The 18,529-nt window shown below is 43.4% G+C and overlaps 1 protein-coding gene across 3 annotated transcripts in view; it reads left to right on the plus strand.

The window, feature by feature from the left end:
* Positions 1–7,401, plus strand: part of lsm14b (LSM family member 14B) — an 8,845-nt gene extending 1,444 nt beyond the window's left edge. The window contains exons 2-9 of one of the 3 annotated variants that reach the window (XR_013201347.1): positions 2,546–2,709; positions 2,778–2,913; positions 3,925–4,077; positions 4,869–4,955; positions 5,034–5,195; positions 5,311–5,458; positions 5,526–5,746; positions 6,056–6,181. Coding sequence is in view for 2 of the 3 variants with exons in the window: in XM_077225110.1 (XP_077081225.1) it covers positions 2,546–2,709; positions 2,778–2,913; positions 3,925–4,077; positions 4,869–4,955; positions 5,034–5,195; positions 5,311–5,458; positions 5,526–5,688 (1,013 nt within the window). In the remaining variant the exon portion in view is untranslated. Of the gene's footprint in view, positions 1–2,545; positions 2,710–2,777; positions 2,914–3,924; positions 4,078–4,868; positions 4,956–5,033; positions 5,196–5,310; positions 5,459–5,525; positions 5,747–6,055 lie in introns of all 3 variants that reach the window. The other 2 variants (XM_077225110.1, XM_077225111.1) reach the window with 2 other exon arrangements.
* The last annotated feature ends 11,128 nt before the right edge of the window (positions 7,402–18,529 follow it).

Below are 18,529 nucleotides of genomic sequence, written 5' to 3' on the forward strand. Positions count from 1 at the left end.
TATTGGGCCCTATCTTGCACCCGGCGCAAATGACTTTGTACACTGACGCATGTATCATTCCTATTTTGCACCCGCGCAAAGCAGACTTTTCCCTCCACAGACACACGTCGGTTAACTAAGAAACACACTTGCGCTCCCCGGGGCGGTTCAGTGCAAAGAGGAGGCGTGTTCCGGCACAAACTTTCCCTCATGTTATTTTGCTGTTCTATAAAACAATTGCGCCACTGACCAGAAAAAACCTAGGCTAAAGTCAGTGGCGCGTTGCGCGTACATTCAGATGCTATTTTAAGCGCGCATGCTTGGCCATAATACAGAGTGTGAACAACGCGCATACACTGTAGATGATTCTCTCATCTACACAGATGCATTTAACTTTTTGCAAATGATAAATTATTATAAGGAAAAATATTAAAACACGAGGGAAATCATTGTTGTGTCCATGACGATGGGGAAAATAGGCATAAAGCTTACACATTTACCCAAATTATTATATGCATGTTTAACCGAAGCTAATTTGGGTGGGTTTGTCCCAACCCCAATGTCACTTCTCTTTCTTTTACGGCCCTGACGAGAACATCGATCTCCTCGGCTGAGAACCGATTCTGAAGCGCCTGGTAAATGCGCCGTTATAATAGTATTGCGCCATGGAACAAGCGCACCTCGTTCCTCATGCTCTTAAAGGGAATGTGATATGACGCTCTTATTGGTTTGTTTCCCGTTACGCCCAAACCACACCTATGAATAATGAAGCTACTTCAGACCAACCCCTTTTAGATTTGCGCCAGGCGCAAGAGGAATTTATCCCGCCGGGAAAATAGCAGCAGCGCCGGGATCCGCCCACAAAGTTACTTGCGCTTTGCGATTTGACACGCGTTTCAGATCGTTAAATTAGGGCCCATTGTCTGACCGTTGGAACGAACCAAAACAACTAGAAAATCGCATTGACAATTTATGGTGTTTTATTTCCGTTAGACCTTTTCCTACATCGACACTGATGCATTAAAGAGGAGGGGCTCCCCTGTTCCATTATGGCGGCTCTATTGACGCATTCGTTCCAATGAACTGCCGTAGTCAAGGCAACATCTAGTGTATACATCTATGAGGTCCCGTCACATCCCTATGTGACAGGGCCTGACAGTCATGTGACACGGCCTTACAAATGAATGGCGTTGTGCTTTTTTTTTTATTACCTTTAATGCATATAATATGCATTTAATGCATGCTATAGTAAAACACCCTAGCAACCACCCAGAACACCCTAGCAACGCCCTAGCAACCATCCAGAATACCCTAGCTACCGCCTAGCAACACCATAGCACCACCAGAACACACTAGCAACGCTCTAGCAGCATACAGAATACCCTAGCAACCGCCTTGCAACAACCCAACCGCCTAGCAACAACACAACCACCCAGAACAACCTAGCAAACACCCTAGCAACCACCTAGCAACCATCCAGAATACCCTAGCAACCACCAGAACATCCTAGCAACGCCCTAGCAGCATACAGAATACCCTAGCAACCGCCTTGCAACACATCCGCCTAGCAACAACACAACCACCCAGAACACCATAGCAACCACCACAACACCCTAGCAACCACCTAGCAACCATCCAGAATACCCTAGCAACCACCAGAACACCCTAGCAACGCCCTAGCAGCATACAGAATACCCTAGCAACCGCCTTGCAACACCCGCTTAGCAACAACACAACCACCCAGAACACCATAGCAACCACCAGAACACCCTAGCAACGCCCTACCAGCATACAGAATACCCTACCAACCGCTTAGCAACAACACAACCACCCAAAACACCCTAGCAACCACCTAGCAACACCATAGCAACCAATCAAAATACCCTAGCACCCACCTAGAAACACCATAGCTACCACCAGAACACACTAGCAACGCCCTAGCAGCATACAGAATACCCTAGCAACCGCCTAGCAACCACCCAGAACACCCTAGCAAGCACCTAGCAACCATCCAGAATACCCTAGCAACCACCAGAACACCCTATGTGTTATGGCATTCTATGTGTTTCTTATAGTTTAAGTGTTTAACATGTCCTCTATATGACTCCATGTTCAGATTTAAGAATAAAAATCTAAAGTGTAAATGTACGTTTCTGGTCGAATGTACCAGCTCGTGACGTGTCAGCTAGGAGCTGAGTCTGTGCTGGTGTTCCTCCAGGAGCAGGGCTGGGAAACACTGCAGTAATGACCTGAAACCCTGCAGTCTTTCAGTGTTTTGAAGACTTGAGCTCAAACCTAATTGAGCAAGTGATCAAACGTAATAAAACCTTGTTTGCTAGCTCTGTCGGTAACACTGCAGTCCCAGTCCTGACTCGCTTCTGTGGACGTCTTGTTGGGTTTGAGCTCCAGTGTTCATGACTGTTTTGTGCCTTTATTTGACTATTAGCTGTGTCTGAAACCGCTCCCTGCCCACTATATACGGATGAGTGAACGAGCGTTTCAGACACAGCTCCTGACAGGTCTGCAGGTTAGCTTCAGCAGCGTCTCACTGCTGTGTGTGTGTCAGTGAGGTCTTTCGGCACCGAGGGGCGACCGACGGACCGGCCCGTGCCCCCGAGGGACGAGGTGTTCGAGTACATCATCTTCAGGGGAAGTGACATCAAGGACATCACGGTGTGTGAGCCTCTGAAGATCCACCACAGTCTTCCTCAGGACCCTGCTATCGTTCAGGTGTGTGTGACTCCAGTCGCGTGTCTTCAGCTCGTTCAGACGCAGCACTGATTGTTTCCTCTCGTTAGTCATCAGTCGGGACGTCGTCCGCTCATTATGGGTCGCAGGGCGGATACAGTCCCTACCGAAACATGCTACCCTCCTACAGCCAGCTGGCGGCCAGCTCCCTCCTCAACCAGCAGTACGCAGCGGCCCTGGGCCTCGGTGAGTGTGTGTGTGTGACTCAACCAGCAGTACGCAGCGGCCCTGGGCCTCGGTGAGTGTGTGTGTGTGTGTGACTCAACCAGCAGTACGCAGCGGCCCTGGGCCTCGGTGAGTGTGTGTGTGTGACTCAACCAGCAGTACGCAGCGGCCCTGGGCCTCGGTGAGTGTGTGTGTGACTCAACCAGCAGTACGCAGCGGCCCTGGGCCTCGGTGAGTGTGTGTGACTCAACCAGCAGTACGCAGCGGCCCTGGCCCTCGGTGAGTGTGTGTGTGTGTGACTCAACCAGCAGTACGCAGCGGCCCTGGGCCTCGGTGAGTGTGTGTGACTCAACCAGCAGTACGCAGCGGCCCTGGCCCTCGGTGAGTGTGTGTGTGTGTGTGTGACTCAACCAGCAGTACGCAGCAGCCCTGGGCCTCGGTGGGTGTGTGTGTGACTCAACCAGCAGTACGCAGCGGCCCTGGCCCTCGGTGAGTGTGTGTGTGACTCAACCAGCAGTACGCAGCGGCCCTGGCCCTCGGTGAGTGTGTGTTTGTGTGACTCAACCAGCAGTACGCAGCGTCCCTGGGCCTCGGTGAGTGCGTGTGTGTGACTCAACCAGCAGTACGCAGCAGCCCTGGGCCTCGGTGGGTGTGTGTGTGACTCAACCAGCAGTACGCAGCGGCCCTGGGCCTCGTGAGTGTGTGTGTGTGTGTGTGTGACTCAACCAGCAGTACGCAGCGACCCTGGGCCTCGGTGAGTGTGTGTGACTCAACCAGCAGTACGCAGCGGCCCTGGGCCTCGTGAGTGTGTGTGTGTGTGTGTGTGACTCAACCAGCAGTACGCAGCGACCCTGGGCCTCGGTGAGTGTGTGTGACTCAACCATCAGTACGCAGCGGCCCTGTGTGTGTGTGTGTCTCTCAACCAGCAGTACACAGCGGCCGTGAGTGTGTGAGTGAACCAGCAGTACGCATCGGCCCTGGGCCTCGGTGAGGGGGTGTGTGTGTGCTCATGTCTCTGTGTGTGTGGCTCAGGTCTGCAGGGGGTCCCGGTGCGGAGGGGTCCTATGGTGGAGCAGGCGGTTCAGACTGTGCCTGCAGAGAAAGCCCCACTGAAGGGTTTGAGCGGAGCAGGAGACTCGGGCCGAGCGCAGAGGGGCGGTCGAGGAGCACAGAGAGCCTTCAGCAGTGAGTCACACACACTGAGCTCTCAGCTGGGTATTCCCCATGTTGTGACTTCTTGCATCTGATTCCTGATGGGATACGCTTGGCCTCAAACAGCGCTGAAGTGCTATTAGAGTTTGGCTTTAGTGTTGTGGGCCGGTCCCAATCCACCTTATTTGTGACGTGAGCACTGTGGTCGTTTGGCTTCTGGTTTCATTCGATTCCAGCTGTGTAGTTCAACAGTCTGTTATGCTGCTTGAAATTGCAAACTAATATCTTACCATGATGCATTAAAATGTAATAAACGCACTGATTTTGCACATCATTTTACAGTTTATTGCATTTATTGTCGTTATTTCCCTATAGCGACTAATGAATCTAAAGTCTCACATTCACAGAAAACCTCTTGCTTCTGCATTACAAAATGAGGTGATGCACACTTAGCAGTCACTTAAAACACACTAAACCCAGACTGTCTGTAAAAGCGCTGTGGAGCAGTACTTGAGGCCAAGCGTGTCCCTTCATCGTCATTTCATGACCTGTCTTGGGAAAATTTTCCAGTGCAAGTTAAATTTAATTGGCTTTTACGTATGATTTGGTTTTACAAGCGTTTATATGCATTTTGTAAAATGTTTGCAAATGAAGCGCCACAATCATGCGCTGGTTAAGTGTCCATTTGAGTAAACTAGTCGTAAAACGCTTGTGGTCTTAAAACGCTGCAGGTGTGTATTGCGGCGGATGGTTGACTTGACCTGCCCTTTAGGAAACCTGCTTGCGTGAGCTTCAGAAAGATGTGTTTTCCTTCTTCCTCTGAGGTGATTCAGCTGCACAGCAAGGCGTCTCGAAGGGACAGAGTCAAGCTAATGACGAGAACAAGCCTCCAACCAGTAGGAGGAAACCAGGTGAAGACACTTGTTTGTTCTTTTAATAACACCCGTTTGTTGACGTAGTCTACCATGTGAACATGAGGTGTCTTGTAGGAACTCGGCGGTCCAGGAACCGCGGTCGAGGGCAGATCCTTGTAGGGAACACAAAGCCCAGCACCCTGCAGTTCGAATCGGACTTCGATTTTGAAACGGCAAATGCTCAGTTCAATAAAGATGACGTGGAGAAAGAGATTGAAGACCAGCTCACTGTTGAAGGTATTTCCCTCTGACCAGGCCCTTGAACGTCTCTTTTTCTAAATCCCCCCCCCCTCCCCCTGCAGAATTCACGGTTCTTTATTCCTGACAATTAGAAGTGTTTTTGCTTTGTCAGAGCCAAAAGTGACCCCAGAGGAAAGTGATAAAGAGCGGGAAAAGCCTGAGAACGAGAACGCAGTTAAAGAGGATCTGCTCGGGCCCAAGTGCTTCTACAATAAAGCAAAGTGCTTCTTTGACAACATCTCCTCCGAGCTCAAGTCGAGGTATAACCCATCGGCTTCTGTCCAGCAGGAGCGCTGCTTGTCAGTGAGTTTGTTTCTTGTCCCCCAGACGCACCACATGGGCTGAGGAAAGGAAGCTGAACGTGGAGACCTTTGGGGTGCCGGGCCGGTATCTGAGAGGCCGTGGGTTTCGGGGGAGTTACCGAGGGCGTCGGGGCCGAGGGGCTGTGCAGCGGCCCCTTCCACAGAGAGTAGGCAGCGGACGACTGTGACCCGACGTGAGTCAATCCTGCTCACTTCACTCAGCTCCATCTGACGGAGTACGCTACTGTAAGAATGGAGGATGTTTTATCGGTTCCTATGAACACATTAAGATGGTTGTCTCTTTACAGGCTTAAAATTCAGATGGTCTCCATTAACCCCATTTACTTAAACACGGGCTCTTTCTTTAGATCAACACACATTTCCTCTTTTCTATAGTTTCTGAGCTTATTTGAGACGTACTCAACCTTTTCACCAACCACTTTATTCTTTCTGGATTAATCAAATTCCACCCGCAATGGCATTTTCATATTGATTGTAAGTGAATGGCTAATTCTATGATTAATCTTGTTCTTCGTTCATATCTCTTTCCTCCAGATGCGTTTTGCCTTCCTCTGGGAGACTTGGTCTTGTCTACGAGTTTGATTTCCAGTGGCCAAAATCTTCAGTGGCTAATATTACTTGTATTTACTCCATCAAACCACCGCTTGTAAAAAAAAAAAAAAAATGGCTGCATTGATTACTTTTAATTTGACATTAAAATGGCCTTTTTCCTTTGTTTCATGTATGTGAAGAATCCTGATACTTAACCATGTAAGTGCACCTAAATCTCTCTGGGATTTTTTTGCATTTGAATTGGGTTAGCACTTTTATTTAAATGTATGGCCTGTTATTTGGTTGTACAAAGATATGCATTTAAATGGAGTAGATAAACTTCAGTCTATGGTATGTGATCCCCCCCAATAATTCTTATTTATTATTTTGTTTTTTTGTAAAATTGTAAGGGGATCTTGTTGATGTAATTGTTAATAAACATAGGAAATGGAAATCTTGAGTCTGTATGCTTGATCAAGAGGTATGGTGGTACCTTTTATGGATTCTGGGAAAGTCTTTTCTATACATAATTAGCACCCCAATATTTTTTTTTCCCTCAAGTTATTCATGCACAATTTGTAGTGCAGATATTTGCACATATATTTGAGGAACAGTCCTTAAGACGTTAAACTGTTTACAAATGGTAGGTAATTCAGTTAAAAACAGGCAGGAGAAAGATGCCCAGAGTCTCTGATCACCTTTGAATGTGCACACCAATATAAATGCAGAAAAGTATACTTTTTCCTTTTTTCTATTATTGTCATAGTTATTGCCTTGCCATAGCAAAACTGTTCAATGTTAAATCTAACTGTCAGTGTGACAGTTGCTTGGCTTGATGAAAACAATTCATGTAAGCACAGTACATATATTTGGTAACTATGCACCCAGTCTACAGTAGCTGCAGAGCTGCTCTTCTGTGTGGGCCTATGACTGTATTTTTGTAAGTAATCCAATTTAATGTTATAACAAAGTTGCATTGTAACAAGTAGAATTTTTTTTTTTTTCTTGTGAAAACTTTCACAAGTGCTCCACACTGTTTTTTAACGGAGTTTACAATTGCGGTGTAAAACTGAAATTGTCAAGAGGTTTATTGTGAGGTGTAAATGAGGATCCAATTTAACACAACTTAGTCAACATTTGAAGTATCAAAGACAAGAATGGGTATTGTTCAATGCATGTGTAACTGTTTTGATCCACTTCAAATGTTGACTTCTGCATATTGTTTTTGCCAGTGAAAATGGTTCTAAACAAATCCAGAGATGCCCATGGTGTAAACAACTGGCAGACCATTCACATTGTTAATTGTATTGCATTAATAGAAAGTCAAAGTAAAATGATTCAATATAAAGTATTTTCCCCCAAATGTATTTTTCTTGGAAACATTTCTGATGTTGCTTTACAGACTTATTAGACAATCTCATTCTGGTGTTTAATGCAGAGGATTCCAGCGTACAAGCCAAAGGGACTGGGCAGAAAGTCAAAACCCATGAACATGAAAAACCAAAGACGGCACTCAGAAATGCAGGGGAGACACATACAAGACTTTTGCAATGAGTGAATGAATAAACCAGGTATATATAGACAAAGTTAACAAGGGAAATTGAGAAACAGCTGAAACTATTCAGGGATAATGAGTCCAGGCAAAATATTCTGGGAAATGTAGTTCATGGTGGAATGACAGTGTCCTGGGGAGGAGTGCCCTCTGGTTGATTTCCTGGGCACTCCAGCTGTTGATCGTAACATATGGCGCTTTTCCACTGCACGGTAGGGCTCGGCTCAGTACGGTTCGCCTCGGCGCGGCACGGTTCGGCTCGCTTCGCTTTTCCACTGCGTGGTACGACGCTGCTCGGTTCGCTTTAGCTCGGTTGCTTTTCCACTGCAGTTAGTACCGCTTCAAAGTGGGTGGGATTTTGACTGATCGTTATAGTTTATCCGCTCCTCTGCAACCAACAAGAGGAACGTCTGCGCTTCTCGTCCACTGACCACGATTCAGCCATTTCTATTTTGGAAGTTTTTTTTCTTCAAGCAAGTAGTTTTAAAACATTGGAGGCTGTTACTGGCTATTTAAATCTAGCGGGTTTGATGTCTTGCAAACACAATGACGCTGGTAGTGACGATTCTGTCTGTCTGACCAATCAGTGATCTACAGTGCTTCCACGTCACATTTTAGTATCGCTACGGTACGCTTGGAACCTCACCGGAGGTGGTACCATTTAAAGCGAGCCGTACCGTACCATACAGTGGAAAAGCGCAACAAGTGAGCCGTACCGAGCCGAGCCGTACCGTACCATGCACTGGAAAAGCGCCAAAGCGTGCCGTACCGAACCGTACCGTACCGTAGCATGCAGTGGAAAAGCGCCATTATAGATCAAAGGGGTGGCTTCCAGACGCTCCAAACACAACGATACGTCCAGGAGGGAGGTCGAGTGGAGGAGAACCAGGGGGTAGGACGGAGCCCCTTTGGAAATGAGCAGAGAATGAGCCTTCCCCAGACCCTAACCCAGTTAAGACTGAGAAGGGTCTGGTTTTAACCAGGCTACTAAATTTGTAATTATGTACTAATGTTGTAAATGTATTTTCCATGTATACTTTATGATGTAATTTTTCAATTAGATCAAGAACGTAAACCAATGCCAACGCTGTTTGTTTATAGTAGCTAGTTAGTTCCATGCTATTTTGTGTGTATAAGACAAACGTGTATAAAGTTCAAAAAATTATGTGTAATCGCAACAGCAAACTTCAGCTGCTGTTATCAGATGTTTTCACGTTCTGTTGGCATTTTAACACAGTTGCCACATGTACACCTAAAGAAAACGATACACCAAGTACAGGACAAATCGAGGAGCTCATTCCTAAATGAGGGGCTACCTCTGTCGCATGAACGGTTTGGTTATGAAAAGTCTGACATGGACCAAAAAACTATACTTTGCAAATTATGTCGAACGCCGGTTTCCACAACAGGCTCAAACACCAATAACTTCACTCGCATTGTTGACATAAAGCACAGTGGGGCTGTGGTCACGCTGCATGGCATCAGATTGTACTACGGACTATTTAAATTGAGCAGTATAACTTTCTAACTATGTAACTATGTTTGGTTGACTGTAAATTATTTTGATAATGAACAGGCTTGTAATGTTAGCAATGCTAGAATACGTTGGGTGCGTGTGAGGCGCCGGTGTCCGTCTGAGGAACCTGTTACTCCGTAGCCTAATTTAGGGTCATGCGGATAGAAGCAAGACATGATTCAAAACTTTAAAGCTTTTGTAAAATACAGAAAACAAGCACAATGCCTTTTTCTGCCATCTTGGTTTCCTTTCCGTAAACTTTGGAGTCCATCAATGAACCGAAATTCAGCAAAACATTCTTTCATTTTCACTGCGTCAAAAGGGGTGTATACGGGAGAATTCAGACAATGAATACGCCCGCTAAATGTGCTTTTTGGCAGGGATCTTTGGAACTTTGTTACGCGTACCTGTAAATGCCCGCAAAGGCCCGAAAACAGGAACTTGTCTGACCACATGCTGTTAGTTGATGGCTTGCTTTGTAAATGCTAATTTGTCTTGGGACTGGCAGCTCAAGATTGCCCCTATTCCCCTGCCCCCCTCATTATTATTCAGGAAAGGTCGGCTGATAAGTGCTTTATATTGTGTCAATCTACAACAAAGACTGTAGACCCTGAAAATCAGTTTGTATCTAGGTGTCCTCTGCTCTTCAAGATGGCTTTGCAAAAGATCGCTGGAGTTTTAGGGAGAGCAGAGTAGAGATGTTACTCCTTTACGTCGGGACAATGTGGCTATTCAAACTCCGAGTCCGAACGAAAACAGACTGGTGTATATGGTAAATGCAAGTTTGAAGAGGATATTTGAAAAGCTGGAGACGATGGACAAGAGGTTGGATAAGATGGAGGCTGACATCAATGAGCTCAAAGAGGCAAAAGAGGAGCCTGCTTCAAAGAAATTAAAGAGAGCTGGGAATAATTCTGTTGCGGTAAGTTATTTTCTGACCATCACAAACATTTGACGGTGTCCGCTTAACTTCGTGTGCTTTATTTATTAATGTATTTGAATTGAGCCCTCATACTATGTTGGATGTTTACAGAAAGCTGTACGGAGATTGCACAATGGGGAAAACAACATACACAAATATGACCCACAGACAAGGTATATCTTTAAAACTATTGTTTCATAACAGTCCTTTCTTCTAAATTATATTTTTAATCAACCTTCTTTAATTACTGCTCCACAGTCTATCCAACTCCCACAACCTCGAGGTCACAACCTATCTTTATAATGGCGTCTCCATGGCTGTACTGGACGTAGATCCTGCTGTTTTTAAAGGTAAGTCACAAGAGAATGTCCCAAGGCTACAACTATTTATCTGTATAGATTAGTTAGTTATAAATAAACACATTCTCCCCCCCTCACTATCTTCCTCTCTCTAGCATCCTGAAGACGTATTTTGAAACTGTTAGAAGGGGTTTCAGGATGGCCCAAGATGAGAACAAAGACAAGATGGAGGACAGCAGGATCATTGTGCGCATGAGACAAAGAAAAAGAAGAGTAAGTGTAAATAAATATAAATCTCAGTAAAAGACTCAGCCTGGGAGAGGCTCCCATCCCAAACAATTTGATATTTTCAGTGGTTTAATTACTTTTTTCCCTCCTATTTTGCAGCTGCTGAGCAGCAGGACTGGCGTTCTCCAGACAAGAGGAAGAGGCAGCTATCTGGAAGACTACAACAGTTGACCACATGTCTGAAGAGGAGGATGCTATCTTGGATGGAAAGTCAGTGTGGGTTGTTCGGCCTCCAACCCGCAGTACAGTTTTGTCTGCGCTGTGTGGGGTGCTACAAAAAAGACTGGAAGCAGACCAGAAGTACTTGGGAACTCATCATGCACGAGTTGGTGCAGATCGAGTCGCGGTGGAGACCACAGAAGCTGGCCTGTGAATTATTTTAGTATTACGCATCTAAATATTATTCTATAGTATAATTTGAATATTCTGTTTTTTTTTTTATATATAGTATTATTTATATTATAAAATATTATAATATAATACTTTATAATATTAAATTATGTTTGTGTTTAAACTGTGTTTGTGTTTGGAGCTCCGTCGAATTGATTCATTAATCGCTGATTTTCTTCTTTACCACTCATTTATAAACAAGCACTTTCTATTTTTATATCATGTGAACTTATCCTCGACACTATTCCTTATAAAAAACAATCGGATTGCTTTGATATCGCTACTTAGATCCAACTTTCCGAATCTCGGCTACTAGCCTTTAGCCCGCTAGCATTTCACGCGTGGCCTCGCGCCTATCGACCCTCTCATTTTACACCCGTTTGACTGAAAGGATACGTGTTATATCCATCATTTCAGTCCTAAATTAGTAGTGATATTGGTAGTATCACTACTAATTTACTGTTCATCTGTTATAATGGCGAACATATCGGATGTGTGTCTAACGTTACCTCTGAGTGCAGGTGAGGACACATTCGAGCTGGTTTCGGTACGATTGGAGCTGGAGTCGGTGGAGAAACAGATCCGCGTTCTGCTGGTGAAGCAAGCCGAGCTGCGAGATCGGCGGTCAGCGCTCGAAACATCACGCGCCGATGCTCACAAGTCAGTGGTTAGTAACTTTTTGACTCCGACTTCGTCTACTCCGTGCGTTTCTCTGCCCAGGAGGACGCGATCATCTCTGCCTTCATTCACTCCGGCACCGAGGCAACACCACGGACCCTGGGTGATCCCACAGCGGAAGACACGAGCCAGGACCAGACCAAGGACTTCCCCCCCCCTCCCGGTCTTCGAGATCTCCACCCGGAACCGCTTCTCCCCTCTTCGCGAGCCGGAACGTGACGCCGCCGTGATCATCGCCACTTCCATGGTCCGTCATGTCCGTGCTACCTCAGGTAAGCGTAAGGTGCGCACTCACTGTTTTCCTGGTGCTCGTGTTCTTGATGTCGCCGCACAGATTCCCGAGATCCTGAACGGTGACGAGCGCGTCGGAGCTGTGGTCCTACACGCCGGGACGAACGACATCAGGCTGCGGCAGACGGAGGTTCTGAAGAAGGACTACAGAAGCCTGATCGAGACGGTTCGCAGCACATCGCCTGAAGCAACTATCATCGTGTCTGGACCGCTTCCCACGTACCGACTAGGACAAGAAAGGTTCAGTAGATTATTTGCTCTAAATGAATGGTTAATGTCATGGTGTAATGAACAGAAACTGCTCTTTGTAAATAATTGGAATCTGTTCTGGGAGCGACCTAGGCTCTACCGTGCTGATGGCCTGCACCCCAGCAGAATCGGAGCGGCTGTTCTGTCCGACAACATCTCCAAGACGTTACACACCATATGACTAGTAAGTCAAAGTCCAAATCACAGTCTTTGCTGTCCCAACTTAATTGATATAAGTAGTGTAGAACATTATATAGAAACTGTGTCTATTCCTCGCTTAGTGAGGCCAAACAATAAATCTAGTGTAGGATCTAGCAAAAATCTTATTGTAATTAAACCAGAAAATCTAAATATCAGTGAACAAAAACAATTTCTAAAGCTAGGTCTTCTAAACATTAGATCGCTCACACCTAAGGCGGTTATTGTAAATGAAATGGTCACAGATAATAGTTTCGATGTACTTTGCCTTACTGAAACCTGGCTTAAACCAAATGATTATTTCGGTCTAAATGAGTCCACTCCACCAGGATACTGTTATAAGCATGAGCCCCGTCTGATCGGTCGTGGCGGCGGGGTTGCAACAATCTATAGAGATATTCTTAATGTTACTCAGAAAACAGGTCACAGGTTTAATTCGTTTGAAGTACTTGTGCTAAATGTTACGCTCTTAGATGCAAGAAACAAATCCATATTATCTCTAGCCTTGGCTACCCTATATAGACCTCCAGGGCCCTATGCTGATTTTCTAAAAGAGTTTGCATACTTTCTCTCAGATCTATTGGTCAATGTCGATAAAGCAATAATTGTTGGAGACTTTAACATACACGTAGATAATACAAATGATGCGTTAGGGACTGCGTTTACAGATTTATTAAACTCCTTTGGGGTCACGCAAAACGTCAGCGGTCCCACTCATCGTCTAAATCATACACTAGATTTAATTATATCATATGGAACCAATCCAACTGATATAAATATTATACCGCAAAGTGATGATCTCACTGATCATTACATGGTAACTTGTATAATACGTACTGCTGAAATTTGTCACGTTGCGCAACGTTATCGACCAGGCAGAACAATCCTTCCAACCACTATAGATAGATTCTCAAATAGCTTACCTGATCTATCTCAGCTGCGCAGTGCACCCAAACAAACAGATGAACTAGAGGAAATGACTAGCAGTTTGAGCACCATGTTCTCTAGTACACTAGATATTGTTGCACCAATTAGATTAAAAAAGGTAAGAGAGAAAACTAAAGCACCATGGTACAACAGTGCTACGCATGCAATCAAGAGAGAAACTCGTAACTTAGAGCGTAAATGGAAACAAACTAATTTAGAGGTCTTTAGAATCGCGTGGAAAGACAGTATGTCACGTTATAAAAAGGCTCTAAAAGCAGCAAGGGCTGAGCATCTCCGCAAACTAATAGAAAATAACCAAAATAATCCAAGGTTTTTATTCAACATCGTGGCTAGACTAACAAATAAACAAACATCACCAGAGCAAAATATTCCATTACAATATAGTAGTAATGATTTTATGAATTACTTCAATGAGAAAATAGAAAGCATCCGAAACACAATTGTAAATATACAATCCTCTATGATGTCTTATGATTCAGCCTCAATTATGGCCCCTCTAGAACAACTACACCGATTTACAACTATAGGACAGGAAGAGCTAAATAAACTTATCATTGCATCGAAACCAACAACATGTTTATTAGATCCAATACCCACTAAACTACTGAAAGAAGTGTTACCTGTAGTCGAAGAGCCTCTTCTTAATATTATTAACTCGTCTTTATTTTTAGGTCATGTTCCAAAAATATTCAAGCTGGCAGTAATAAAACCTCTCATTAAGAAACCGCAATTAGATCCAAATAACTTAGCAAATTACAGACCCATCTCAAATCTTCCATTTATGTCTAAAATACTAGAAAAAATTGTGTCCGCTCAATTGTGCTCTTTCTTACAAGAAAATGATATCTATGAAAAATTCCAGTCGGGATTCAGACCGCATCATAGCACAGAAACTGCGCTAGTTAAAATTACAAATGATTTACTTTTAGCTTCTGACCAAGGCTGTATCTCAATACTAGTTCTACTCGATCTAAGCGCTGCGTTCGACACTATCGATCATAAAATACTCCTGGATCGACTACAAAACTACACTGGTGTTCAGGGACAGGCATTAAGCTGGTTTAGATCTTACTTATCAGACCGTTACCATTTTGTCTGTCTAAATGGGGAAAAATCAAAGATAACGTCAGTAGACTATGGAGTGCCGCAAGGATCGGTGTTAGGGCCTCTGCTATTCTCAATATATATGCTGCCACTTGGTAATATTATAAGAAAACATGGAATTAATTTCCACTGTTATGCTGATGACACTCAATTATATATCTCATCACGACCAGATGAAAACACTAACTTATCTAAATTGACAGAGTGTCTAAATGATATAAAATGCTGGATGACGTGTAATTTCCTGCTATTAAATTCAGATAAAACGGAGGTACTACTTATTGGTCCAAAAAACTACCCACAAAATCCCTTACAATACAACTTTAATTTAGAAGGATGTCCTGTTACTTTGTCCACTACAGTAAAAGACCTGGGTGTTATACTAGACCGCAACTTGACTTTCGAAAATCATATTTCATATATTACAAGAACAGCCTTTTTCCACCTTAGAAACATTGCTAAGCTACGCAACATGCTATCTGTTTCTGATGCAGAAAAGTTAGTTCATACTTTCATGACCTCGAGACTAGATTACTGTAATGCTTTATTAGCTGGCTGTCCTACATCCTCAATTAACAAGCTACAGTTAGTGCAAAATGCAGCTGCTAGAGTTCTTACTAGATCAAGAAAATATGATCATATAACACCTATTTTATCATCTCTACACTGGTTACCTATTAAGTTACGTATCAATTACAAAGTATTCCTACTGACCTATAAAGCCCTAAATGGTTTAGCTCCTGTGTATTTAACAGACCTTCTATCGCCATACAATCCATCGCGCTCTTTAAGATCACTAAATTCGAGGCTTCTGGTCATTCCTAGGATATCTAAGTCCACTAAAGGAGGGAGGGCGTTCTCGCATTTAGCTCCTAAACTCTGGAATAGCCTTCCTGATATTGTACGAGCCTCAGACTCGCTGTCCCAGTTTAAAACTAGATTAAAGACGCATCTCTTTAACCAAGCATTCACTTAATGCTTAACCTTTGATACTGCTGAATCGGTTCGAATGCATTAACATTATGAACATCAGCTATGCTAATTATTTCCCATCTGCCTTTCTGCTGTTATCTCGGGACGCTAGTCCCGAGGTAAATAGCGTTCGTCAGCTCCAGTTTGTATCCAGCCTCTCACGGAGACTTCAGATGCCCCAACGCCTGTGAAGAGACGACTCGACGCCTGTGAAGAGACGACTCAAAGCCGGCGATATGTTATGCCATAAATTAATACTTGATTAACTAACTGTATTTTTCTATGTACATTTCCGAAATGCAATTTCTGTAAAGCTGCTTTGAGACAATGTGTATTGTGAAAAGCGCTATACAAATAAATTTGAATTGAATTGAATTGAATATTATTTATAGATTGTATTATATATAATTCTATATAGTTTTCTATATATATATACTGCATTTATATATTCTATACAATTCCATATTGTTATCTATTTATAAATTGTATTATTTATATATTGTACTATTTATATATTCTAAAGTATTTGTATATTATATTGTTTTCTATATATTATACACAGACCTTATATATTATATGGGGTTATATATTGTATGACTAATAGTAAAGTGTATTCTGTGCTAATGTATTTTTATTTATAGAATTTTGAATGTGTGTATATATATGTCATGTGTCCAGTGTCATTTACAAATAATAAAAATAACAAACTCAACTTTGTCTATCTGTTTGTCTTGACATTATAACCATGAACACCAATGATAATAAATATTAATAATGAGTAATAATAAACCCAAATGAGGCCATAAACTGGACCAATAGTGTGGGGGTTTAGAGGAGGGACAAAGCATTGAGGAGGCAATCCTATGTAAGACCTCTGACCAATTGAAGGAGGCCACTGCCTTTTGTCCCAAAGGTGTGAAATGCTAATGTTCCCTTGCATTGACCCCGACCGGGGGATTATTCACCATGGTAACTGATGGCCCTTGGTGGCTCCCTGCTGTGCCCCAAACTTGGTACATATCCAGGAGTATTCGGGATTGTGTGACGGGACAGCAAACTCCCCTACACACACGTTTATTTGTGGAGTACACAGGAGTACTCAGGAGTTTTACATGCCCGATTACAGCTCTTTTCACGCAGTGTTTGTTAATCTGTAATTATTTAAGTGAAATATATTTTGCGTATTGGCCTATATATTAGTTGTATATATTTAGTTTTATTCTGTTTTCTCCGTTCACAGAAGCGCTTTAAGTGCGTAATGTGACATGTGAATCCATGTTCTACACTATCCTGCAATTTTAGCTGGTTTTCTAAACGCACAACAAACTGCATGTTACCAGCTATTTATTTTCACTGAAATGTAGGCCTAATTGTTTGACAGTTACATATACACTAACCTAAAGGATTATTAGGAAGACCTGTTCAATTTCTCATTAATGCAATTATCTAATCAACCAATCACATGGCAGTTGCTTCATTTAGGGGTGTGGTCCTGGTCAAGACAATCTCCTGAACTCCAAACTGGATGTCAGAATGGGAAAGAAAAGTGATTTAAGCAATTTTGAGCGTGGCATGGTTCTTTCTTCTTCTTCTTTCTTCCCACAGGCCATTTCCCTCCTGAACAGTTAACACTCCTGCCAAGGCATATGCCTGTTAGTGCAATACTCCCACTGTTTAGTGCAATATCCTACAACTCAGGTGATACTTATATGTAGATTTATTTATTTATAATATTCAAAACACTGTAAATAGGTTCATAATCTGTAAATCTGAAAATGTCTATTCTGACTAAACCCAACTGTGATAGTTTTATAGTTTTATTCTCATATATTTATATTTTTATTTTTTTTATTCTTATAATTTGTAGTATTATGTTTCATGTTGTATTTGTATTTGTATATGTCCACTGGAAGCCTCAGTACCAAAACAAATTCCTTGTGTGTGCAAGCACACTTGGCAATAAAGCTCTTTCTGATTCTGATTCTGATTCTGATTCTGGTGCCAGACGGGCCGGTCTGAGTATTTCACAATCTGCTCGGTTACTGGGATTTTCACGCACGAAATGTTGTGAAAAGGGAAAAACATCCAGTATGTGGAAGTCCTGTGGGCGAAAATGCCTTGTTGATGCTAGAGGTCAGAGGAGAATGGGCCGACTGATTCAAGCTGATAGAAGAGCAACTTTGACTGAAATAACCACTCGTTACAACCGAGGAATGCAGCAAAGCATTTGTGAAGCCACAACATGCACAACCTTGAGGCGGATGGGCTACAACAGCAGAAGACCCCACCGGGTACCACTCATCTCCACTACAAATAGGAAAAAGAGGCTACAATTTGCACAAGCTCACCAAAATTGAACAGTTGAAGACTGGAAAAATGTTGCCTGGTCTGATGAGTCTCGATTTCTGTTGAGACATTCAGATGGTAGAGTCAGAATTTGGCGTAAACAGAATGAGAACATGGATCCATCATGCCTTGTTACCACTGTGCAGGCTGGTGGTGGTGGTGGTGTAATGGTGTGGGGGATGTTTTCTTGGCACACTTTAGGCCCCTTAGTACCAATTCGGCATCGTTTAAATGCCATGGCCTACCTGAGCATTGTTTCTGACCATGTCCATCCCTTTATGGCCATCATGTACCCATCCTCTGATGGCTACTTCCAGCAGGATAATGCACCATGTCACAAAGCTTGAATCATTTCAAATTGGTTTCTTGAACATGACAATGAGTTCACTGTACTAAAATGGCCCCCACAGTCACCAGATCTCAACCCAATAGAGCATCTTTGGGATGTGGTGGAATGGGAGCTTCGTGCCCTGGATGTGCATCCCACAAATCTCCATCAACTGCAAGATGCTATCCTATCAATATGGGCCAACATTTCTAAAGAATGCTTTCAGCACCTTGTTGAATCAATGCCACGTAGAATTAAGGCAGTTCTGAGGGCAAAAGGGGGTCAAACACAGTATTAGTATGGTGTTCCTAATAATCCTTTAGGTGAGTGTATATCCTCGTAAAAACTATCGCCAACACATTGCCATTGTGAGTCACTTACCTATGATGATTGACA

The sequence above is a fragment of the Siphateles boraxobius genome, unplaced genomic scaffold (genome assembly GCF_051911475.1).
Source record: "Siphateles boraxobius isolate OS27281-9 unplaced genomic scaffold, OSU_SipBor_1 99, whole genome shotgun sequence".
NCBI classification, from domain to species: Eukaryota; Metazoa; Chordata; class Actinopteri; order Cypriniformes; family Leuciscidae; genus Siphateles; species Siphateles boraxobius.